At 41.2% G+C, this 26,798-nt stretch overlaps 1 protein-coding gene across 10 annotated transcripts in view; it reads left to right on the forward strand.

Annotated features, from left to right (window-relative positions):
- Nucleotides 1-26,798, forward strand: part of pald1a (phosphatase domain containing paladin 1a) — a 66,052-nt gene that overhangs the window by 20,237 nt on the left and 19,017 nt on the right. For all 10 annotated transcript variants that reach the window (XM_022190992.2, XM_051939474.1, XM_022190991.2 and 7 more), the window contains exons 13-18: nucleotides 53-169; nucleotides 617-796; nucleotides 931-1,128; nucleotides 1,567-1,707; nucleotides 1,798-1,869; nucleotides 7,371-7,511. In XM_022190992.2, the coding sequence (XP_022046684.1) occupies nucleotides 53-169; nucleotides 617-796; nucleotides 931-1,128; nucleotides 1,567-1,707; nucleotides 1,798-1,869; nucleotides 7,371-7,511 (849 nt within the window). The remainder of the gene's footprint in view (nucleotides 1-52; nucleotides 170-616; nucleotides 797-930; nucleotides 1,129-1,566; nucleotides 1,708-1,797; nucleotides 1,870-7,370; nucleotides 7,512-26,798) is intronic.

The raw sequence follows: 26,798 nt of genomic DNA on the forward strand, positions 1-26,798 counted from the left end.
ATCTTAAAATGCACTTCATATTACATGTTGTGAGCTGCGTGTGTCTGCGCAGGTTGCTGATGAGTACTTGGCTCCTGACGTGCTCAGCACAGTGAAGGAGATGAAGGCGGTCAACTTCAGACGAGTGCCCAAGATGCCCGTTTATGGAGTGGCTCAGCCGACATCAGAGGTACGGCAGATTCCCCTCAGCTTTCATTCAATTCATACAGGTTCTCTTCATTTGTGTGTTACTGACTTAATCGCACACATCCAAAACATAATCGTGAGACATCTGCCACTTAAATCCTGAGAGAATGCACGTGAAATGAAGGCTGTAATATAAATCACCAGAAAGAAGTTAAAGAGGAGAGCATAAAATCTCTTCTAATAATATAGCAGAATTTCTAATAGACTGTCATTGCACATCCTCATCGTTAGAGAAAATGTCGCTTCGGCATTAAACTGACTATTTTGTAATCAGCATCTATATGCAGCCCTGCAATCAGGAATATTCATGAGTGCAAACAGACTCAGAGGAATGACTCATGGTTATTTTGTGAAGATTCACACGCCCACCCCAGGATGCTCAGGCTGGACTTCCAGCTCTGTGCGCTAATGGTCACTTTGCTGTGTGCAGGCCACCGGAGCAGTTCTGGCCCATCTGACGGATGAAAAGAGGAAGCACAGTCACGTGTTGTGGGTCAACCTGCAGGAGGAGCTGGTGTTGGAGGCAAACGGGCAGATTTTCACTCCGAGGGAACCCTCGTGTCTGGACCAGCACATCTCGATCCCGTCGTCTGACCCGCAGCTGCTAGAGGTAGAAAGGAAATGATGCGTTTTGATGTTTTTATCTGGGCTGCTGCAGTCAGATCGACCATCAAAAGTGCCTGGAACAACTTGGCCGAGATTCAGACAACTGAAAGTGCTTCCGTGTCCTCTTCTGGCCTGTAGAAATTGGAGACGTCACTGAAGGAGGAGCTTGTGCGAGCCCAGAAGTGGCTGGAGGTGATGCTGGAGCAGGAGAAACAGATGAAGATGTTTAAGAGCTGCATGACGGTTCAGGAGATCTTCAACCAGCACAAAAGCTCCTACCAGGGCCTCGTCTACAAGCGCGTCCCTCTGCCAGACTGCAGCGCGCCCAGAGAGGAGGTAATGATGTGAAGCAGTGCAGAAACACATCTTTGCAGACATGAGGTGCAGAAACAGCTGCTGGTACCTTCGGCAGTTGTTTTATAGTGAGGAGAACTGACAATGATCAAGCCTTTAGCTCCCTCTAGTGGTAAAGAATGGTACTGCGGATATTACCTTGCAATAATAAGCAAATCTTGTCATTATTTTCCACTTTTTCATAATAACTGACATTGTTTTCTTTTATTATCATCCATTAATTTTGTAATTTGGTTGTTAGATAAGTTTTGGCATTGATTTCATATTTATTTTCATCTTATTTCTGTTATTTCATATTATATCAATAAAATTCTGCGTAAATTAAAAGTAGGAATGTGACTTACGGTTCTATTTTTCACAGCAATATATTCAGTTAGTGTTTCTGTGCATTTCTACATGAACTCTGTGTGTGTTTTCCAGGATTTTGATAAGCTGCTGGAGGCCATGAAGAGCTCCTTGGCGGAGGATTCTCACTCGGCCTTTGTTTTTAACTGCTCTAACGGCAAAGGCAGGACCACGACCGCCATGGTGGTCTCTGTTCTGACTCTCTGGCACTTTAATGTAAGAAACATCTTGGAGTTTTCTTGCATGCTCATTGGAGGGCCACATTATATGCTACCATTTGAACTAAAATGTCGCTTCCATCTGCAGGGTTTTCCAGAGTTTGGTGATGATGAGATTGTGAGCGTCCCTGATGCAAAGTACACGAAAGGAGAATTTGAGGTATGTGCACTTTAAAAACCATAGCTTGTAAATGAATGATAATAATGTCCTGTTTATTTTTTGTTTTTCTATTTATTTTTTAAGTAAAGTCAGCATGCAAACTATTGACTATAACTGAATGAATGCAGATAACTTAAGTTCATCAACAGTAATTCTCGGAACCCCAAATGGTTTCTGGTTATTTTTTTTCTCCTTTCATACTTTTACTCGCCGCCATTTTTTCACTGCAGTATAAAATCCTGTGTCGCTTAAATGCCAACAGCAAAGCCATGCTAGAAGTAGAAAATGTCAACATAAAACACAAAAACGTCCTTTGTGCAATATTACAAAGTCGCATTTCACAAATGATAGAAAAGAAAACTAAAGTTACATTTCTGCGATTGTTCATTTTACCAAAAAATAAACAGGAGAACAAGATTTTTTTGTTCCAGAATCTGGTTAGAGCAAACGTTTTTTAAATAAAGGGATTTTGATGAAATGTGTTGATTTTATACTTGGATTTTATTACGTTTTTGGACAGAAACCTGATAAATTTCTGTTTTCACGGTTTCTGGCTCTGATAAATAGTTTCATTTTAGATGTTTTTTTAAAGATAGCATTCCCTTCAAACCTGGCAGTGGCCTTTGAGGTTTCTGGTGTTAACAGAGATTAAGACCCATAAATATTTGTCTTTTAATTAACAAGATAATTTACTGAAAATGAATGAACTATTTTGTTTTTTAACCAAAGAAATAGTCAATAAATGTTGTGCCAGATGCTACAACACCTTAAAATGTAGCCATAAACAGATGCAAGGACATTTTAAAGTGCTAATGAATGTCTTTAACAACTAAAGAGTCCACGTTTCTTCTCTGTTCTGTTCTTCAGAATAGAAAGTCCCATTTTCATCATGGTGTTTAGCAGCTGATTAACGACCGGTGGCTGCTTCTCTGTAGACATTTTGTGAAATAAAGAGAGGTGATAATTGGAGCAAATTCCGTGGAAAGTGGAGGTGAAGTGGATGCTAATAAGCTAGGAAATTATGTCATGACCAGGACAGAATCATGACAGAAAATGGATCATGTCAACACTTTAGCATTATGTGTCATCAACTGTGCAACTGTTTGTGAAAAGAAGCCCTCTGTAGTGGGACTTTAAGGACACCATACTGAGAGTTTCTGCGTTTTTGTCTCTGTCAGATTAGTATTTTTTTTATTTTGGTGATTTCCTTAGTGTTGGACTGTTTGCTGATAGCTCTTGTGTTGTTGTGATAATCAAAGGGATGCAGGTGACACTACAACATTCAAACACTTTGATTCTCTGTTGATCAACAATTTCCTGAGCGCTAGCAGCCACTGTTGAAGTGTTATTCAATCAATGAGGGCTAAAGAAGTGTTTGCTTTTTCCGTACGTGATCATAGCTCTGGTAGTTTTCAGTAGGGCAGCAATAGGTAACTTATTGTTGATTCTTTTGCATACAGGTTTATGCAGCCTCTTTAATAAATCACATCAGCAGTTCCTCCAAGCAAACAATGCATGCTGTTGTGTATTAACGGGGAGCTGCGAGGCCCTTTAAACGTCTCACGCTGCACCTGTGATGGAAAGCTTTGGCCGAACACAGCCAGAAGCCAGAGCTTTTCTCCTCCTGGTCTGAATGGCGGCTGTGAATCGGAGCCGTTGGGTGTTTTTCTTGATTCAGGGTTGTGACAATGAGTCAGTGGTTGGAACCTGCTGGCTGTGTCCTCGGCACTGTAAACACGAACACACAGAAAGAGGCCACACTCTGCGGGCGCTCAACGCCGCATGCCAATCACAGCAGCGTGACCACCAGAGTTTCTGGGATACACAGAGCGGTCGCTACGGAAACCTTGTCTGCCTCCAATTCAGCCTCTGAAGGATGTGTGATGTTGCCATCCCCATTGTCGTGTCTGCCAAAAAAGGTGTTGCTATGGCTGTGAGGTCTGAAGTGCTCCTTGATGGAGGGACCGGTGAGGTGTTACATAATCCTCTGCTGCCCAAATAGAAACTCCTGGTGTGATATATTGTCAGATAATCCAATAAACCACATGTATGAACCATCTTGAGAAAATGTCCCCTGTAGGTCTTTAAAGCTGCTGTAATCAGTTTATCTACTGACAACATAAAAACAGCCAGAAATGAGTTGGAAGGAACCTATTTATTTCTGTTTTCTGTGTCTGTCTTTGGTGTTTGCTATGTCTAGAAGCACTTTGTAGCACTGGTTTTAGAGAATACTATGTAAACAAACCTGTAATATTGGTATTGTTTACGAGGCTCAATGGCGTATTTCCACTTGAATCATTTTAGGAGTCTGCAGTAACTTTACTGTTAATACTTAACACCAAACAACAGACAGACATAGTTAGCGACTAGCTGGTGAATATGTAGCCACATTTAGCAGACATTTTACTCGGAAGTTGGTGGAGACCAAAAACGGCACTAAAACAGGGTAAATAATAGACTAATTTCAACTGATGAACCCAAGCATAACTGAGAATGAACGCTTGTGTTGCTTTGTAACTGCTGGGTGTGTAAATAAGCAGCTGTTGGCTCGACTTAACAGGTGAGAATGAGTTCATGTTGTGTGCACAGCTTGTTTGCACTTGAAAAAAGTAGCAAAAACAAGTTGATGAACCCAAGCTTAACTCTCAAAAAGTCTTAATATTTGTGTGTATTTGAAACCTCAAAAAATAAGTTAGATTTTCTACAACTGAAATTTGTAGCAATTTGTAGCAACTGAGGTTGTAGCAGTGAAACTGACCAGTGAGTTTGGAGTAGTGTTCTTTTTTTTTGGAAAAGCTAGACTCTGTATAAACAAAAAGACGCATTTTGTTTTAAACTTTCTGAGAGTACTTAAGCAAATCACTCATGATTTTTGATTGATGTTGAGTGACAAAACTTGAGGGACTTTTCGGCTGAACTGCAGGCAGTGTTTACAGAGCACAGATATGAAACAAGTATGGCAGCAAATGAAAAGTGAAAGCAGTTCTTGAAGAAGTTATTTCGTTGGTATGATTTGTGGTATTATAACTATGCCATACTGGACAGAAGACTTGTTTGAATTCCGTCTACTTCTAGCCAGGGTTGTGCTGTTTCTGCAGAGGTGAAGGACTTGTTGCTGTGAAAAATGATCCCACACTGAGGAAAAACGTAACACTAGCAAAAAAAATTCCCTGCTCTTTCTGTTATTTAAAGAGTGATACCAGGTATCTTTTTTGTGTTGTGGATCTTGGGAGTGTGACATTCAGTGGATTGCATACTTCATAGTAGGAATTCCTGGAAAAAAAAGAGAAGACAAATATGTATGAATTGTCTCTAAACTGGCACAGATTGTTTTCCCTCAAGGACAGACACACACAGAATAAGAAAACAGGGTTCTGCCTGCAGGCCTGTTCTGTACTGTGATCTGCTGTTTGACTTTCTCCCCTCTCTGCCTTCTCCTTCTTCTTCTTGTTTGCGTTATCATTAGTATCTGATGTAAACCATCCAAAGAGGGGCCACCAGCCTGGTTTAGTAATGTGTCCTGCAGCTGACTGCCTCACACTGCTGTAGTTTTACGTCACAGACACATGCTGATGGAAACGTTACCCATTTCCTCTGGGTCAACACTGTAAATGAACATGCTGACACACATACCCACCAATGTTTCAACTGGGTCAGAACGGACTGTCGGTTGCCCTAAACGGCTAACCTAAATATTGCACAGAGAGATATTGCTGTTTTATTCAGCTATGGTAGCATTTGTTTGAGGTTTTTTTGCATTCCGCTGGGCCAACAGCATGTGTTTTGATGCCAGATGCTGCTTTTGCTTAAATCCGGTGTGAGATTACCCGCGTATCGCATTTCTCAAAAAGACTTCAAAGGGCTTTACAGGATAAAACTGAATAGGGCACAATAGTATCACCAATTTTATGCAGTTTTAGTTTGATATATATCATTGCAAACCAAGCTACATGTATTATTGAATAGGCAGGATTAAATAGACTAAGACATTTTCAAAGATCCTCGACCCTGAAAACTTCTTTCAGCAGTAAGATAAACTGCTGCATAGAGTGAAAAGGAATAAAGTGCAAATGTCAACTTTTAAGCTAACACTGATGGAAAACCCTGGAGTGCTCAGCAATCTGAATATTTGAACATCTACAATATTGGGATTGGTAAAAATCCATTATTACAGTGTTGTGAGGAATTGTGTGAAAACACTCTGCCAAATTCAGAGACAGCATATGACTTCCTCAGGCTGACAACTAGCATTCCAAGGTTAGTCACTGGAATCCTTAGGCTAATCACTACCATTCCCAGGCTCAAAATTGGTATTCCTAGGCTGGTCACTATCCTTTCCAGACTAGCAACTAGCAGTCCTGTGCTAGCAATTGGCATTCCGAGGCTGGTCACTATCATTTCCAGACTAGCAACTAGCAGTTCTGTGCTAGCAATTGGCATTCCTAGGTTAGCAACCAAAGCTCTTGGGCTACAAAGTAGCATTCCTGGCCGAGAAACTACAATTCCTAGCAAGGCTAACATCTAGCCTTCTTAGGCTAACAGTTGGCATTCCTCGGCTAGCAACTGGAATTCCAAAGCTACCATTCCTCGGCAACCAACTGGAATTCAGAGCTTACAACCAGCATTCTTTGGCTTGTCCATCTTCATGGACATGTTTTAATGAAATGTGTTAAATGCAATCTTACAAAACATATTTTTGAATTCATCGTGACATAGGTGGGTTATCTATGCTACCAGTCAAAAGTTTGGAGACACCTTCTCATTTAATTTTTTTTTCATGACTCACTTTTTTGTTTACTACATAATTCCATATGTGTCAATTTATAGTTTTGATGCCTTCAGTGAGAATCTACAATGTGAATTAAGTCAACACATCTTTTATATTTTAGGTTCTTCAAAAATAGCAACCCTTTGCTTTGATTACTGCTTTACACACTCTTGGTTTTCTCTCAATGAGCTTCATGAGGTAGTCACCTGAAATGGTTTTCTAACAGTCTTGAAGGAGTTCCCAGAGATGCTGAGCACTTGTTGGCCCTTTTACTTTCACTCTGCGGTCCATCTCATCCCAAACCATCTGGATTGAGTTTAGGTCAAGTGAATGTGGAGGCCAGGTCATCTGACGCAGCACTCCATCACTCTCTTTCTTGGTCAAATAGCCCTTACACAGTCTGGAGGTGTGTTTGGGGTCTTTGTCCTGTTGGAAAAATCAATGATGGTCTAGCTAAACACAAACCGGATGGGATGGCACATCACTGCAGGATGCTGGGGTAGCCATGCTGGTTCAATGTCCCTTGAGTTTTTAAACAAGAACGTGTGTCCAGACTTTTCGCTGGTTGTGTACATCAGCTTCTGCTGTCAGTGAAATAGCATAAAGCCATCTCAGGTGAGCAACAGATGTACCAGAGTCGGTGGGGCTCGTCAAATTTTGCAGTCTTGTCACAAGTTTGGAAACATTTGAGCAACTTTCTGTCTAATAAGGGTTTGTTGTTTTTGCCGGACAGGTTGTGATGCAGCTGGTGCGTCTGCTCCCTGATGGCCACAGAATGAAGAGGGAGGTGGACATGGCCCTGGACTCCGTCAGCGAGACCATGACCCCCATGCACTACCATCTGAGAGAGATCATCATCTCTACGTACAGACAGGTACACTGCATGTCCCTGCAGTATTCATTATTCAGTCCCTAGGATGCAGCACATGAAATAAATCCTAAGCAAGGGAATATTTGCTCTTGGAGGATGCTGAAGAAAATAAAGGAAGGATGTAACTCGATTTAGGGTTTGCTTAACGTCAGGGCTGGGGATCAGAGTTGGGCGATCGAAGACACACAGCCAGCGTGAGTATTCATAACTGTTTTTGAATATATATTGCAAATTAATGATAAAGAGATGCGTTTTGATAACCTCTTAAGATAGATCAAATCAGAAAAACAACAAATCCACCTTACTTATGAATGAATCTTCTGTGTCGAGACACAAGCAGGATGTTGTAGTGGTTTTAGATGCAATTTCACATGAAGCCCTGTAGGTGGCGTCAAGAGCTAGTTTTTACAGTAAAGCTCCCAGCGACATGAATGAGAGGCATCCACCACTCTGAGTGTGGAAAATGATTATGTTGCAACAGCACTTATCTCTGAAACTCAATGAAATTCCTTTGAGTCTCAGTGGAAAAGAGTTAAAGGAAAAAAGCCAAAAAAAAAAGAAATAGTTACTTATTGGATTTTGAGGCTTGCCCTGTTGAAGTCTTCTTATGTTCTGCTTTTATGGTCCAAGTAGTGTTTGCTACATACTCTAAAGGAATCAACTGGCTTTCCCATAAGAAGGGAGCATAGGTAAGAGGAAACAGACACCTCAGTTTTAAATCTTGATTGCTACTACACCTCTGTCTCTGAATGGTTGTTCCCTACAATTTGTTTAATTATCAAGGCACAAAGAGAACAAAAGTAGTTTGTAGCAGGGTTACAGGGTCTCTTCTGATGCTGTGGCGTCCGCACTACCACAGCTCTGTTTTAGCCATTTGTAATGCAGACTAATCATGGTGCCTCTGTGCACCGTCAGCCGTTCTCAGCATGCTGGAGGCACCCAGTCCTGTCTCCGCCGTATCAATGGGCCTCATTGTCCGACCGACTCTGTCTTTTACGCATATTCTCGCTCTGCCTGTCACTCTCTGGTTGTCAGGCTCCAGGAAAAAAAAGGCTCCCTATCAGCTCACTTTCGAATCAGTTGGGTAATTTCTGTGATAATTGTGTTTCTCAAATCAACAAAAGATGTTTTAATTAGAAAAGTTGTTGGGGGAAATACGCTGTTTCAGACTTCAAATTGGATCTTTTCGTACTTGTTGCCATTATTCATATTTGTGGTGATTGTACTGAGCCACTAGTTGCGCCTTTGAGCAATGTTTTTTCCCCTCTTTCAGTTGTATACTTCATCCCCATGAGGATGCTAGCGACATCACTCTCATGCCTGCAGCTTCATGCTATTTTTTTGATGGTCTGTTGGCGTGCATCAGCGAAGACAGTGAGGAAGAAGACTGCAAGCTCGCGAGCGTGAATGTAAACAATGCGGGGTTTGAAAGGATGAAGGAGCTGCATTCAGTGCATTTCTGTGACCTCAAAGACACACATGGTGGGTTTTAGGCGAATGTAAAGAGAACTTTTGATGATTCATACAGCCACTTTGCTAAAAAGATGTTCCTCTGGGCAAGAAACATGAGCGGCCAGACAGTCTTTGCAAATTTTAAAAGTCAGTCAAACCTATTCGGAAGAGAAAACAAACATCACTACCCCAGCTTTCTGTCGTAAACATCCATCAAAGACTGTCTTTCTGCTTCAGTTTTGACCTTTTAAAAATCCTGGCTAATGCACCGGACCCACTGGTTTCCTTTTATTTGCTTTGCCAGACTTCTTATTAGCGACGTCGCCCTGTTGCCAGATTTCTGCAATTACTTGGTTGTCACACAGTGGTATCGTAACCAAGAGGAACGATGGCCAAAACAACAGAGCATCTAATAAATCGGAACTGTCTGATATACCTGCGATAGTGGACCTCAGGCTGGCACTGTGTTCCCGTCCCAGCTTCTCCCCTCCTGCCTTGAACCAGCAGGCCAGGTGATAAACCGTGCCAGATGTTGTGAGAACCGGCAGACAGCCTTAGAGATGGGGGGAGAAAAAAAGGGGGGGGGGGGATTTCACCCCCTACTCTCTCTCTCTCTCTTTTTCTCTCTTCTCGCAGCCCTCTCCCCTCTGAAGCACCCTCCGCCCCCTTTGACGGTGGTTGGAAAATGTGTCTTTGATAGAGAAAAAATATATTTACACTGGGACACAAAATGGTTCGCCAGCTCCCAGAGGGGCCTGGAAAGGGGAGGAGGGGAGGTGGGTGAGGTTTTTGGGGGGAGCAGGGGGAGAGCTTCTTCTTGAAGCGCCCCTAAATCCCTGCTGCTGACCAGGCGTGACCCCTCATTGCAGATACGTTAGGTCAGCGGAGAGGCTGCTTCTTCTCCGCCACTATCTCCTCATCGTCTTAATAATCCTTCTCCTTCGTCATATCATTTCTTTCCATGATTAAGCTTGGGTTGAGGTAGAAAATCAGCTCACGCATGCTGACATTTGCTTTGATATTGTTGTAATTCTTTGTGGTGTTCTCAGGTATCTCTATCTCTATCTATGATTTCGAGGGGAGATGCAAAATATCAAAACACATTACTTAGGGGATACACAAATATCTTCATAATCTCTTCATTTCATCTCTTCGCCCGCTTTGCTCTGTATTTGTTTGGTTGTTGCCGCCTTCTTTTGTCTTCCCGCTTTATCATCAGCCTCCATCGTCTCCGTTTCTTATCTTGATGCTAACATTTCAACAAACAGTTGCATTTCACTGCTTTCAAGTACATCTGTTAGCTGTAGCAACCCGTCATGTCCGAGCAGCTTTATGCAGTGATTTCGCACAGAAAACGTGATCATCGAAGATCACCGATTTCCGCTCGTTCGATCAAGAAGGTATTAAAAGCACGATTCCAGGTCCTAATCCTTTTTGTTGGATGCAAGTTTCAGCGTTTTTTTTTTTTCTTTCCCCCGTATCAGCTTTTGTCAAAAATGTCATGCTTTTCAACCCAGGTGGTGGGAAACGCACTGAGCGAGAGTGAATGAGCGGGAAATCATGCTCTGTGTGTGTGTGTCCAAAGAAAGGCCCTCATGGTTCGGACGGGGCAGTGGAAAAATATCTTCAGAGAGGGGAGAATGCTCTGAGCAGGTTTTCTCAAGGAAAGGTAGCGGATGACTTTAGGAAAGTAGAAGAAGGTGGTGGGGGTAGAGGAGGGGGCAACCGGGGCTAAACGTTCCCAAGTTCACAGCGGTTGAGGGGACCACCGCGGCACTGACAGCGGGATTAATTTTACTGACAAAGAAAGAACAAGGGATTAGACAGACATTCAGAATGAGGAGAAAAAAGAAGTGAGGCGGGAACGTAAGAGGCTGTAAGGTTAACAAACCTCGTTCACTCTGTAACTCGTAATTTGCACCTGAGCGTAGCCTGTATCTCCAGGGTCTTTGTGTGAACAGTTTTCTTCTCAATTTGGATGACCACTTGACATAAGTGGGCCAATTACAAGGTGGAGTTGGTAGCGTCTGGGGGAAATATTGGCTGGAAAATGAGCCCACCTGAGCCAGAGACAGGTTCTTCTTCTCGCCTTAAGTGTGCGTTGGCTCGCCGCTTCTGAAAAGAGGCTCTTATTTAGATCCAGCACAGGGTGGGAGAGAGGAAAGGGGGAGAGCCAAAGGTTGTTGTTTTTAATCATAATTTCCAGCCTTCCGTGTACAAATGCCTAAGAGGCTGTCTACAAAATTACTCATTTTCTTCTCAGCAGGTGTAACTAGCTGTGCAGGCGGAGTGGGGATTCATAGTTTAGATTTATGTGTTGGTGAAACGGTACACGTGGGGGTAAATAAAGCATCTCTTGGGACTTTCTGGAGATGTTTGGTGAGGTGGAGAATCAGTCCTAGTGGCTGTTTTTCGGTTGCTATTCAGAAACAAATTTATTTAGGGAGTCGCACTGTAAATTACTTTAGATGACACTTTTTATGTCGAACGTGGTCAATTGCAGCTCTGCATTCACCTGAAATGTTGATGCTAACCTCATATGTTCCTGTCACCGATGATTTATATGGCTTGTTTATGAACTGTGTAGACTAGGTTTAGATACAGAGAGTGAGAACAAAGAAAAGAAAAACCCCATACAGCAAAATCCTTGGGACTTTCTGGCAGCAGAGAACTTTTTGCCTTCAGGTTGCCCCTTTTCAGCAAATTATTAAAAAATGTACAATATATTTTTTTCATTTTTAGCTGGTTCACTATTAATGTACAACGTCTCATTTTAGGCCTGTTCTAAGCAGGCTGCCTCAGTCTCTGCTGCTTCAAATCTGTCCATGCTCACTTCAGGAAGAAAACTCTCTCTGTACCTGCAATTTACAGTGCAAAAAGTTGACAGCCTGCCAACCAACCGAGGTCCATGAAACTTGAGACCAGTACTTTCTGTCGCTTTCTTTTATTTTACATAGCCAGAACCACTTAAATGAGTTAATCCTTCTGTCATTTTTTAAATTTTCTATACATCATTAATTAATTTAGATAATTCTTTGTTTTTGAATTCACAGCACAGCTTTGGTGTTTTTGATGAATTTGTCACACTACATTGTGGTTATAAAATCAGTGTTTTAATAACGCAAAGCAGCAGCTTTTAAAATGTTCTAAAGTGACTGCAAGTTAACAGTTAGTTTTAATGAGTCACTATTTCAAACGTGGTCCATTAACTGACAATAGAAATAGCTTTCTAGCACATGGGACCATTAAATGATCTGTTTGCAGCTTCCCCGCTCTTTTCAGTCGACCAAACACACTCAGTTTAAATAATGTCTTGAGCATTTATGGCCATGTTCAGTATGTTGTGGAGAGCTGAGCATATGCAGGCTTTGTTTTGGACGTGTGCTGCACCAGCTGATGTGGCTGTTTAGCACATCTTTAACCAAGGAGAAGGAACTATTCAGTGGAAGCAGCTGCTCTGCTGTGAACCGTAATTAGAACAAATACGCACAAATAATTCAAAGCAATTCAATTACAATAGTTTCCAGACTCATCGTTCTGACTTTTGCCACTAACACATGTTGTGTTCAAAGTGTAATTGCCTTGCCACTTTGTACTGTGTTGCTTCACTTCATCATTTAGTTGCACAAAGCCAACAGGTTCTCTAAGGGCTGATCTGATCTTTCAAATTAATTTTTCACAGCATGAAAAGATGAAGAATCAAGAAGAATTTGTGAACTGCGCACTTACAGTTTCTGACTTTTCATGATGGTTGTTTATCTTAAAACCTCTATATCAACCCTATTTAGAACATGAGTGTAGTATTGGTACGTTGGCACATTCCCATTTAATTAGCACATTGACCTAACAAGCAGTTTATTGTATTCAAAGTCCCACTGATATAAATTGTCTGGACAAAGTTAGATAACATAGTACAATTCAACAGCACTACAAAATGACTCCATTTAGCCACTTATTACACTGTGAACTGAGTCATTGCTCAGATGAATGTGCATGAAGAGCTCCACAGGGATAATATCCAAGAATATTAAGTATTCATATGCAAAGTAGATGACTTGCCAGCATGTGCTATGCAGTAAATGGGATATGGAACGTCAGAGTGTAAGTATTTGATTTCATTTGAGCAATTTTTACGTTTTTAATGACACACTGAATGATTTTCTTTTGCCTTATTTCACATCCAGCATAAAACAACATGAGCATCCAATTATTTTATTTTCTTCTTCAACCAGTTGTTTTTATGTTCATTATTGCCTTGATTTGGTCCTCCAATCCCAGAGAAAAAATAAGACAACCTCTCTTCAGCTGAAGTTTCACTCTGGGCAGGTATTGTTGTAGGAACTGTGTGAGGTCTGGGAACCAACTGGGTTTCTGTTATTTGTCATCACAGCAAACAAAAACAATGATAGGCTGAGAGCGGCAAATAGCTGCATGGAGCCGTTTGTTGACACTGAGTCATTTAATTCATTTATTATCATGACTATTAGCTTTAACGAGGACAAACTAATTAGCAGCCCATTTAGCATTCTTTGTAAACACAGTCACATCAGTTTTCTGATAGCAAAACGTTGTAACCTTTGAAATAACAGTCTTCCACTTACAAATAAAAAGCTGCTAAAGCAATAAAATACATGGTTGCACAGGTAAACGGACTCGGTGGTTTACCAGTGACCCCTTTATTAGCTGAGTCTTACATAATTCAAGTATCAAGAGGTTTTATTTGTCACATGGTCATACGGTAGCAGAGTAGTGAAATGCAAAGTGACTGTTCTCAAGGCTGTGCAATAGCAAGAAGATATTATATGTTTACATCAGTCCAGCGTGCTGTAGCACAGGATAATCAACTATAATCAAGAGCTTATACTGCTCAGTAGTAGCCTGTTTTACCAAACTTAAAATAGGCATTTGTCTGTAATAACATTATTTTTACAGTGTGCAGAACTGTTGATTCATGTGCTGCATTTACATCATAATTTACAAAAGAGTCATACAGTTAGCAAAATGACATTTGCTAGTATCTGTTAGCATTAGCCAGCATAAGGCTATTGGCTATGGAATATGATAACAAAGACAGTACAGACTGGTTTGTGGACTACCGCTCTGAAACCTTGAATTTTGTATTTTGCTGTTGCCATCTTGTTGTGAAAACAGATGTGATGACCCATGGTTATTTTGGACTCTAAATGAGATCATAATTTGCAAACTAAGTGCATCCTATGTTGAAGGAGACGTGAAACTAGCACTCAAGACCGTAAACTCATTAGAAAAGTGTTCGCTGCTGCAATAAAGCAAGTAAGAAGTGAGGTAATTCTTTCATAGACCATCACACAATCTGACTTCTGTCTGCAACCAGAGGAGTCGCCTCCTACTGGATGTTAGAAAGAATAGAAGTTTAAGGCACTTCTGCACTGGCTTCACTTTATTTAGACCCACAAGCAACGTCCATCTTTTATGTAAATGTATTGTCATTGAGCAAAGTATCCAATATTTCCCTCCTCTCATGGAGCATAATTGCCTTGCATTGTTGAGCCATTAGACGTATAAGAGACCAGTTGTTTTCCCTTTGTCATCCTGCAGCGACTCCCAAATGCTGCAGTTGTAAGATCATGTCTTCATTTCCATCTTTCTCTCTTCTTTCTCTGCTTCACTCTCTACATCCTGACCACTTTTGGAATCATTGTGCTTCACCTCCCAGTCTGTCCCCTTTTACCCTGAATAACTGAACTGCCCCGGCCTGCCCTTTGCCCTGACCCTCCCTCATGCCCCCGCCCCCCCTCTTAACCGCCAGCCCCAGAACAGTGCTTCAGACCTGGCTGGGCACTCCATCCCATTTCCTCCCCCCACACACTAAACCTGTCATTGCTCCAGGCCAACAGACCAGGAATAACTGCCTCCAAAGCCTCGCACAAGTGTTTAAAGTGTGCTCCCAGTAGTCGTGGTCACGGTATCCGTCAGGTCCTGCTAAGCCCCGAATCGTTTCGCCGGGAAAAGGCCCCCCTTTTTGTCTAAGCTTTCACACTGGCTAGCTACTGGCACTGAACAAATCGGGAACACAATCTCGGTGGTGAAGTGACTCAAATGCCAACCATGTGGGATATGCGCAAGTCGTGACTGGGCCGAGTTGTTCCAGGAATTGCACTTTCACATTGCCACAGTGGGGAAAGCGTGTTTCTTACGTGAGGACAGTTGTGCAGCGGATGAATCCCGTGTTAACGACGCCATAACTGCTCCTATAGAGCGAGGAACTCGCACAGTCAGCGAGGAACATTGAGAACTGCCTTGTCGAATGGATTCCTCTTTCCCACACAGACAGCTCACACTAAGGCGCAGTGTGGCTTCTTTTGGCATTCGTTCATTCTTGGACGTAACCATTGTAATGACTCACGTTTTATGCGTTCTGGCATTTGACATACATCTCTGCTGAGGTGGTGAAATCCATGTGTTGCTTCTTCTATGGCTCAATGTTAGACTGGCATATTCAGAGATCAGAGTGAATGTAGAAAAAAAAAAGTGGAATCAATGTCCATGGCCACGCCAACAGCCACGTGAGAATATGATCAATACATGCCAGAAAACAAAATCTTGAGACTATTTTGCTATTTTAAGATCCGTATGACTAATAGAGCAAAAAATCGAACATTTTGTCTGAGGGTGGTGCCAGAGTTGCCAGGTTCCAGACCTCCAATTTGCCACCCACATCTCAGATTTTTTTTCCTCTGTGTTTCAAATACATCTGGTGTTGTGTTCATTGGCAGCTGTCTCCCTGGTTGGAAAAACAGTCGAGCCAAATTAGAACTTTACAGGCGAGATTAAGCATGGCTATGGCATCTTCTGTGCCAGTTAGCTCTTGTTCCATCAAACCTCTGCCATACCGTATTAAGCTAGTTGAAAGTAAACTTTAACCCAGTTCAGTTCTGTGCAAAGAAAAAAACAAAACCTAAAAACAGTTACTTACAATTTGGGAGATCCACTTAAAACATGGCAGTTATTGACGAGGAGGAGGGAGGAGTGATTTTCCCTCTGCACTGTGAAAATCATATACAGGCAACAGTGCAGAAATATTAAAATGAAATAATGTTAAGAGGACACACTTTTTTTTTTTTAAAGGAAAACTGATTTCTTTTTAACTCTATATAGCCCAAAAACCACAGAGGAGATTTAAAAGGTCTGTTATCGTTCCAAAACACAGAAATAACTGACAGATTTTTAAAAATATACCAATAAAATCTGTAATTTTTTTGGGCTGAACTGCAGGCAGAAGGGTTTTTTTTTTTTTTTAGTTCTCTGTACTTTTAGCTGTTGTTCTGTTTCCATAAAGGTATAGGACTTTATATAGTAGAGAAAAATGAGCTCACTGTGACTAAAAATGTGGCAGGAGCAAGAAAATGCTTAGAAACTAATTAGTTAAATACAAGCACTTCAATCCCAGCATTTCATTTTTCAGTTTAGATTTTGTTTTCAATTCCAAATTTTGTTTTCTCTATCAAAATTTGGAGTTGTTGCTGTGAGTCCATAGGAATGCCTCAATGTTGTGTGTGGAGCTATTTTTTTACTGCTGCCAAGTGGCCAACAGTTATTTATGGCAGATTTAAATAAAATTTTGTGTGTCTGTTGGCTGTTTTAGGACATGTCAGAATTGGCTCCCAGTTTGTCCAAGTTTTTCTGGCAGGAATTCGTACGTTTAAAACAGTTGTGTTATACATAGGGTTAGATTTACGTAATGGCACTAAGTGGAATAAATTCATCGCCTTTTATCTATGAGTGTCTCTACCAGGTTTTGTGGCGATATACTCATAGATATTTCCATAAAACTCCTCTCATCCAAAGCATTTGACCTCACTGTGGTGTAGCAAAGACCATGACCTTTGTAGCAGCACATCAAAATACATTTGCTTTTTTTTTTTTTCTTTGGTCAATACAGAAAGTCATTTGTGGCCAAGAGTATATATTTGATTAGAAGAACTCCAGTGAGTTTTCAACTATTGAACGTCTGATTAGTTGTAACTCACTGACATACCATTTAAATGCATCAGTGTTGGGTTTGCATGTATTTTGATAGCTCAGCCAGTGATTGATTCTCAGTGGGAGCCTCCGTGTGCTGCGCTGCCAGCCATGTGCACGTACAGAATGTATCATAATGCGTGCGGTCAATGTGGGAAGATATTCCAGTCTGTATGTAGGCTTAGTTGATGAGCCCTGTCTCCTCTTGCGGCTTTTGTAATCTCTGTTCAACAGACGTGTCATGCATTCTTGCTGGTTGTTTTGTCTGAGAAATCGGTCTTCTTCACACAAAGTCTATTGACTTCTTATTGTACAGTTCATTCCTTAGTTCTCGAAGTATTTTTGATGCGTATTTATGTGAGTATGTCCAGTTTTATGGTTGGATGTTGCTGTTAAATGTTTCATTTAAATAGTTAAAGAAGATTAAATCTTTATTCTGTTGCAGATCTTACTTGGGAGTGTGAGAAATTTCCAAGCACTTGGCTAGATGGACAGATTGTATATAAATCTGTATATACAGTATGCGGATTGACACAGCTTGCGTCTAAAATCCACCTCAACCTTGACTTCATGATTTAATCAGCATAGTGTGGCTGAGTGACTGGAAAAAGACAGAGGATCGGAATCTGTAGAAACCATTAACATAAAGGCATCTTCGTCTTCTCCTCTCACTGGCTGCTCCATGGCTTCTCTGCTCCTTTAAAATAGGAGTTTTGGGCACCATCTTGATCCATAAAGATCAGCACCGCAACTTGAAGCCAGATGATATATAGCTTTGATTGCTTTGCTACTGGCCAACCTGGCAGGCAGCAGTCTGGGTGGGTGTATGGTCGGGCTTTCAGAAAAATTGCTTTGCACGTTAAAAAAAAAAAAGCTTAAAAAAACATACATATGCTGGTCAGGTTCATGCAACCCAGAGGAATATATAAGAAATCTGTTCATGTACTTATCTTGGTTTTACACATTCCAGCACCTGACAGATGAGCACACTAAAATGCCAAGGGTTTTAACAATATATACCCATGGCAAAAAGTTCTACTTCTCTAATCAAAAGTAGACAGAAGCAAAATTGAAACACTGCATGCAGTTTTATAGAAGTAGACTGAATCAAAAAAGAGTGACGTTAAAAATGTGTCACTTCTTCATCTAACAGAAATATGATTCAGCTATGCTCATCCGTAATGAAAATTGGACGATAAAATTTCCATTATTGAGAATCTGAGGCTAAACAACGTTTTTCCTCTGCTTGACATGTGGTACTGAACTGAGCTTCATGTAGGGGTAAGTTGGTTTGAAGAGATGACGCAAGTGAAAGTACATTTTTAATACTGCTCCATAGTAACACAGCGCTAATCTTGAGACAGTATTGGATCTTATTGATGAGAAAATTGTTTGTGTTACTTACTGTAGAAGCAAAATACTAAAAATCTCACAATTTGAAGTTGTTTGAAAGACAGCAACATTTTCTAAAAGATGTTTTTCCCCTTCAGAAGCAGTGTGTACCCACTGAAGTGTCTTTCAATCAGTCTGAAGACAACTGGATGGGGAAAAAAGTCAGTGGCAATGGATGCTGGAACCTAGATGCAAGTTAATCTCATAGGTTCGCATATTTATATGGCAGCTGCCACGATGAAAGAAAGACTGAATTATTTTTTCATGTTCAGAACTGAAATTGAAATAGCAATCCGTTATCTTTTTTTATGCTATTTGTGGTAATGAAGTGAAGAGGTTTCAATTCCGTACAGAACATTTTATTGACTTAGTGATCCGGATAATTGAGATACACCTCCTGTTAAAAGATTTGAGACACTTTCTCATTCAAATAAATTAGAACCCGTCTCAAAACTTTTGACAGGGGGTGTAGATGACTAAGTATAGATTAGATTAGCCAAGTTTAACAATGTAGAGCTGACAAGCAGAGTCTGAGATGCACTATAAACAGTTTTGAGGTAAATAACAGTGTGTGGGGAAAAAAGGCCCAAGTAATGCATCTTGCAGATGATGGATCACTTGTGCTGTCCATTTTATGTATATGTGTGTGTGCCTTTGCAGTCATGTCCAGTCTAGTTTGGTAATCTAAAGGCCCATTTTTTTTTTCTGAAAGACTGCTTGTGCTTTTTCCAGGATCTACGCAACAAAGTATAGCAGCTAGTTACAGACTGGGATGTTGCATCGTGTTGATGATTTTTCCCGAGGTGTTCCAAAAAGCAATGGAATAGACTGCAGCTGGAGTTTGTTGCCTTCAAGGACAGTGGGCTGATGAAACACGGGATTTCTGGGGAATTTAGAACATCCCGCTTTGTCTTACAACTCTTTAAATGATGAATTGTAAAATGTGTATATAATGGAGAATCTTCTTGTACAGCCTCTCATCAAACCAAGCATCTATTTTGTTTTTCATGGGCAATCTGTACGCTAGCAGTCTGTGTAGTCACAAATTTTGGGCTCATCTACAGCAGGGACTTGGGCAAAAGGTTAAATTTATGCAAAATCATGCAGATACATGTATGTGGAAAGCATGACTTGGCCTCAATAGTTAAGGCGCATACTGCAACACCTTTGGCTCAACTCTTACTCTTTCTTGCATGTCATGCCCTTCCTCTCATTTCCTGTCTGTCTCTACTACTGTTGTGAAAAGTAAATGCAAAGTATTCTTTGTTACTCTTTCAGGTAAATATTCTCCCAGTTTCATTGAAGTTCTAAATGGCTCAAACATGGCATCTTTTAACATTGGCAACCAAAAGTGAGTCTGGGAAGGAGAAGTAATTTAGCTAATTTTCAGTCAGGCCCTGGTTTGGGTCTACTTAATGAACCTACCTGAAAACCAGCATGTATACTTGACTTTGAGGTGTCTATATTGAGTCAAGGAGCCATGTGTAGGCTGCCTGTCCACTCTAGACAAGTTGGAGTTTGGTTTAGGATTTGGGTGGGAGGTGTTCTTGTAGAATCTGATGAATGGCTGTTTGTGCAAATCTGCGTGGGAAGGGCCAATATGGATTGGCCTTTTTACCTCTGCAACCCCATCAGCTGGTAATTGGCACCATATGTCAAACAGACGGACCTCTCCTTAATATGCACCTCTCAGTTAAGTCTTCACCCTTATGAGCCCACAGAGAGGTTGACCGTCAACACTTGTCTGCCACCATTCAGGGATTTAACTGTGGCCCAATAACTTTATATGACTTTTCTGTTCGGATGAACTATAAATATACTGTTTTTGACACAACATAAGGTTTACCGGTGTCAAAGAAAAAACTTTATACTGAAGTACGACTTTGTAAAACTCAGCATTTTCTAATTTATTCTGCAGTGTCATCTTGCTGCTTTCTGTACTGCCAAAAATGTTTGTTTTGCTGCAGAAATGTAATCCATTTACAATGTCCTTTACTCAGAAAGCATAAATTATGGAGGAGTGTCAGTCTGAGACAGAAAAGGTGAAGGAACAGCCATGGCATCACTCAGTTGGTTTTTGATCTTTTGTCAACACTACGTCACGATCTTGTGTCACTAGTGATCATAGATTCCTTGACTTTGTGTGACTGATAACACATCAGTCCAAGTTACTAAAAGATATACTGCCCATGTTCAGTTTGCTTCGTAATACATGGCCCTGGTCTATTAGATGTCAGTCCTGTCAGTGCTTTTTGCCTTTCTAAATGGCTCACTCCAGAAAATGGACAGAATTTGTGAGTGCCCCTGGTGAGCAAAATGTCAGCGGTTTGATAATCAATAGCAGTAGCTTGGCACTAATTGATGACATGCCTGTCAGCCTGTGTTCAAATGGAGGAGATAGGGGTTCACATCATCATTGTGACTTTAGACTCCGAGGAAGCATTTTGCAGTTATAGCAGCAAGACACGATTTTCAGATTGACCTGCTAACCCCTCATTAAGGGCCTGGGATTGTTCAGCATGTGGAACCCTTTAATACCAAACCTCATCATACACAGAATCCCTGTTTGCACGAGACGTGGGCACGGGTCAGGCAGAATATTTCATAAGTCGGTGGTGTTTATCTTTAATACACCTCCACCTGCAGGCAGCTTGGTGTGACGCTTATCCGGGGATTATAGCCAACTTTTGTCTGAACTTAGTCTGATGTTTTAAAAGAATTAAAAACGACGGACTGAAACAGTTGCCAGGGGCTGAATTACATCGCTCACAAATATGTGTCAAGTTTTTTTGTTTTGTTTTTGCAAAGTACATTTCCTTTTAGATAATGTGAAATTAGTTCCTGGAACAATATTGTTGCATAGAACTTAAACTGCCTGCAGCACAAAAAGCATCAAGTTAACAAGGGAGAAAGAAAAAAGCTGACATCAGCCAGTCTGATTAGTTCCATATTGGTGCGATTCACAAACAAATATGCACTGTAATGCAGAGATTATTTTAACGAACCACTAAATCTACTTATAAAATGTAGGAAAAAAAACTCCTTAACCTGTTTACCCCATTTAAAAGAGACACAACCCCAAGTGTTGACTGTGGCTGTTTTACATTTGAGTCCAGTGGGTGCTTTTTAGAGGCAGAGCGCTTGCTGTTCAGCTGCCACATATCCCGTGTAGTTTGAAGTTGTTTTGTGGAGTTTTTTTTTTTTTTGGAGTCTTTTGTGACATTGAATACTGGTTTTGTGGCTCATTTAGTTGTGGTCGCTGATGTCTATTGTGCATCTTTCTCTACTTGCTTACAAATGTGAAAACTTAAAAGTAAGCATGATGACGACATTGTTAACAAATTAAATGGATATAAACGTTCACAATGTTTCAATCCAGACAGGACAGTGTGTCAGCTTGAACTTGTATTTGTGTTTGATGATGACTCAGTTCGAGTGATGCTCTGGAACTATTTTAAAAAGCTGACACAGACAGTCGCTGAGATCACAAAACCCCCAGCAGAGCCTGAGATTCACAACATCTTAAATGAACACAGAATGAAGAAGGAGGTTGCCGGGGAAGAAGAGGACATGATTTACAGATCTGCGGAGGGTGGAGGAACAATGTGGTGAGCGCAGAGCAGTCGGAATATATGAACGCTGCATCAGTTATAAACCATATTAATTTGGGTCTGGTGGACTGAAGTCGTGAACAATTGTACAGAAAAGGTGCTTGTGACTTGAACCGACTGCGGGTTTGAAAGGCATGTTATCTTTTAGCAAATCTGTAAAATGACATTTTTCGTCAGAGCCAGCAACTGCAAAAACAGAAAGAATCATCACATTCTCAACTTTCCTTACAGTCCCTCAACTAATTGTGTGTGACATACAGTTACATCAGGAAAAGTAACAAAATCTAAGTTTACAATAGTTTTTTTTTTCTTAAGCAAAGTTGCATCATTGTACATGTCCTATTTATAGATTTGCCAAAAAGGAACGTTTCCTGTCTCTCTCTCCACTGTCAACTATGATGAAGACCAAAAAAATGCTTGGAAAACAAGTGTTGTATATGTTGATTCTGAGTGATTATATCTTTGTTTTACTGCACAGAAAGCATCTCTGAGTTTTCTCTCCTTCTAGTTATGGCTTTGCTGTCTCCAAAGAGTTGCAGGACTTTATATGGCAGTAGAAATGAGCCCCACAGTAAAAATGTGCAAATGTGACGAGTAAATAAAAAAAGCACTCAGAGAGCGCTGTACTCCTCCAAGGCTGTTCATTCCCCCATATGGCATTGTCAGAAATGCAGCATTTGTTTATTAGGTATTGATGATCAGAAATCACAGCAACATAGAATGTGGCCACTTAATATAGAGGTACCCACACACAAAATGACCTGTTGCTAAGCACAGATGTGTGTTATGCATGTGTAAATTATGTACGGACACCGAATCGCGTGACCTAAATATGTAGCGGGCAGCTGGACTTGGTGAGACTCAAAAAGACCCCACAATTTAATCAATTGTTCGTTGTGCCATTTCCGACGGAGAACTTCTGATAAGTCCACAGCGGTGTATTTGTAGTAGGATTGCAATCATGTGATCATCAGTAGGCTGCTGATGTACTGTAGTGTTTGCTTGTTGTCACAGTTACAATGACGCTGTGCCACTATCTTACAGTGATCCAGAAATCTTTATCTAACCCGTGGATCCAGACTATAAGCCGCATCCCTGCCAAAATCTCATCAGTTGGTCCTTGTGTCATTTTGGACATTCCCTAAAAATTTCATCCAAATCCGTTATTCTGTTTTTGAGTAATGTTGCACACAGACGGAATAACAGACGAAAGGCGATCGTCACATATCTCCGCCGCGTTCCTTGGCAGAGTAAAAACACCCAGAAATTGCTTGTAGTTTTGTTTAGAAATTGCAGCTTCTTGTTGTTATCTTTTCTTTTTTTAAACAGATAAACAAGTAACTTCAAAAGTGCGGCAGATCCAGGCTAGCTGTTTTCCTCTGCTTTCAGTCTCGTTGCGAAGCTAAGCTAACCATCACCAGCTCAGCCCCAGTATAATGTTGAATGCATAGTTACAAGGGATGTAACCGAACTCTCCTGAGATGTAAGCTGCTCAGGCAAAAATATTACTTGGAAATTGACAGGCCAGTTTGATTGACCAGAGGCTTTAATTTTATATATACTAGCAAAATATTATTGTGTTTTTATATATGTGTTCAAGTAGCTCATTGTGGTGATGCTATTTTAATGGCTCTGGCATTTGATATGTATGCTATGTGCTGCACATATTGTACAAATAATTCCAAAGTGGACACTAGCATCGCATAAAGCAGTGAAACATTTCTAATCTAGCAGTCGATAAGGTTTTTCCAGTCACGCATTAAAGCAAGAGGTGTTTCTGCAGCGATAACATCTCTTACCGGCTTTTCTCACTTTCACGTTGTCCCCCACTCAGACGTCTCCTCAGCCATCCAGCATTCCTGGACTCTTTGAACAATGGTATGTGTTTGGCCTGTCTCCCTTCCCACTCAGGACTGAGGAGAGCTCAGGATGTTCATTATCACGCCTCTGGGGCAGACTGAATCATTGCTTTCACCTTTGATTGTGAACCAGGACTGACCATTCACCTCCTCTATTGTTACGGCCAGATGAGTGGATGCTGCAGTTCTTTCGTCTCTCGCTCAGTATCAACACTGTGTTCTTAATCTCAAAAAGATCATTTTCATTTCAATAAAGCAAACTTGTGGAAAGATAATGCTTAAAAATAGATACGCCTATCAGCACAGTGCAGGATTGTCTCGGCACTTAACTGTAATGCACAGTAATTTAAAGCTTTCAAGACTGCTTCCTCTACGCAGAATGGAAGACATTTACTCCCTTTCTTTACCTCATCTTACCCAACATTGTTTTCTGAAGGAATTTCTGAGAGTGCAGCTCAACCGCACACATGGCTCGGTCAATGCAGACAGACAGATGGCAGCCACGGAATTAGGGTTCAGCAGATTGTAGAGGTGTGGATTATGTAATCTTTGTAAACTGATCTCTCTCGTGTGTGTGTGTGTGTGTGTGTGTGTGTGTGTGTGTGTGTGTGTGTGTGTGTGTGTGTGTGTGTGTGTGTGTGTGTGTGTGTGTGTGTGTGTGTGTGTGTGTGTGTGTGTGTGTGTGTGTGTGTGTGTGTGTGTGTGTGTGTGTGTGTGTGTGTGTGTGTGTGTGTGTGTGTGTGTGTGTGTGTGTGTGTGTGTTGGCTCACGCATGGATATCTGCCAGACTTTGGCACTGTGGATTTTCAAGGCTAGAACCGAAATGCTGGAAGCCCCCTGGGGGTGCAGGGTGCACAGGGTGATCGGGTTCACCAGTGTTCACCTGCCCTTCCACTGTAGTCCATTTAAACTGGTGGAAATCAGAGAAAGTGAGCCGTGCGTGCTCAGTCTTTCTTCCTCTGGGAGAGTTGATAGACAACAGACAGCACATCCATTGTTTGACTAGGTGTAGTTTCTGACTCCACTCTGCCGCAGATGCTTGGAAAACTGGGATCCGACCGCAGCTGTTTGGGAATGGACAGGAAACCCCATTCACCCCCCTCCCACTCTCTCGCTCTCTCTGCTGCGTCATTCAGCTCTGGAATGATTGTATTATGGTGCGCTGTGCACATTTCAAATTACCCTGAGCACCAGCCCACCTACTTTGTAAATCTTGATCATTTTCAGTGCGGCGAACTGGTACCATTAAACAGATGCTCTATGGGTCATTCCACATGAAATCAACAGATTTTAAGAACATTTAATTTGAACATTTAGCATAGAAGTATTTATAGAAGCAAGTTGTGCTTGGTGTCAAAATTTAGGGCAATTCCTGTACTTTCACATGGTGTCTTATTCTGTGATACTACCTATCCCACATGCTGATATTGACCTTTGAATCCAAAGGTCGGACAGATATTTTTGATTTTCAGCTGTTCATATGTCATACATAACATAACATAGGACCTTTATTTGACACAGATCCATTCCCTAGGTAGCCAAGATACAGCACATAAAATTTCTAATGAATATGATGATTAGTTTTTGTGTAATGGGTGGCCAAAAGTAGCATTTTACAAGTTCGCGATGGATAAAATGTCAACTTTGTCATTCTCTGTAACATGCAATTATAAATTTTGTGTAAATATTTTCACATTTCTTAGGGCTATAGATTCCTGTGAATTGATTCTAAAAATTTCAGACCTCTAGCTCTTTTTGTTCAGAAATTATAGAAGGAAATTTTGATCGCAATTTTAGGGTACCCCCTACCTACTTCAAATGGTCATAACTTTGGAACTCTTTACAATTAAGCCTTGAAATTTTGGATTTTTCCATCACATGTAATGTTCTATAAGTATGTAAAAATTTAGAAAAATCTGCCGGGGTCAGGTGGGGACCCCTATTTGATTAAGACATATCTGCTGCGCTACACTTCATCCCCACATTTACTTTGTGTTCGCCGACATGTTATCCAATCCGGTGCACACCTCGAACCGCCACACAGACACACAGCTGGAGGACAGACTGTCACTTAGTGCCTGGAAGAGCTCAAGGCTCTGCAAAAAAAGGAGACAAAAGAAGACCAAAAAAAAAAAGGGAAAACATCTCGATCACACATCACTCACTCGAGGCACTGATGAGAGCCTGTCTGCATTCACCGTCCTCTCATCCTGTAATTGAAGAGCACCTCGATTACCAGCCGTGCTTTGTGAGAAGTGGCATGCGATAGTGCTAGAGCTGCTTCACTGGCAGTCCTGCTCTCTCTTTGTTTGTCTTCGACTGCAATGTTTTTGTCTTAGAGGCCTTTCTCTGTCGAATTCCACAGGATTTAAATAGAAAGATTAATTAAAAGCATAAAACTAATTACATTAGCAGCATTTTTAAGTACATGGACGGTTCAATCTTGTGTCCAGTGTTGACATTTTTCCCCCTCTCTGCAGTAGACAGTGAATTAGTCCTTTGAAAGTACTATTATCTTGTCTCTTGCACAACAATCAAGGGAATTATAGGAGCATCTCATGCTTTGGATAAGTGCACCGTTCTAGTGTTGCTGACCATAGGGTTTTGCAGTGAAAATTTGAAATATTTAGTAATTATGACAGGAATAACCACGTAATTATAGTGTTTATTTGAAAGGAGTGGAGCACAAGTTGTAAACAACTTTAGTGAATAGTAGGTTATATTAGGGGGGGGTATTGCGTGTTTGGTGGCAGCTTTCCTTGATGGCTTATGGGTGTCCTCAGCAGAGGAGCTGAAAGAATAACTCAGGGGAGGATGGTCAGCCTTGTGGAGCAAGGAGCCATATCTGCACAGCTTGAATCCGCCTACACACCAACTTTATACTTTGCCTGGTCAGATAACTGTGATCGCGTTGTTGAAATCACAAGGTATCGGAACGTCTTTTAAGGTTGAGCGAGTGGGTGGTGAGGAAAGCG

The sequence above is a fragment of the Acanthochromis polyacanthus genome, chromosome 19, assembly GCF_021347895.1.
Source record: "Acanthochromis polyacanthus isolate Apoly-LR-REF ecotype Palm Island chromosome 19, KAUST_Apoly_ChrSc, whole genome shotgun sequence".
Taxonomy (NCBI): Eukaryota; Metazoa; Chordata; class Actinopteri; family Pomacentridae; genus Acanthochromis; species Acanthochromis polyacanthus.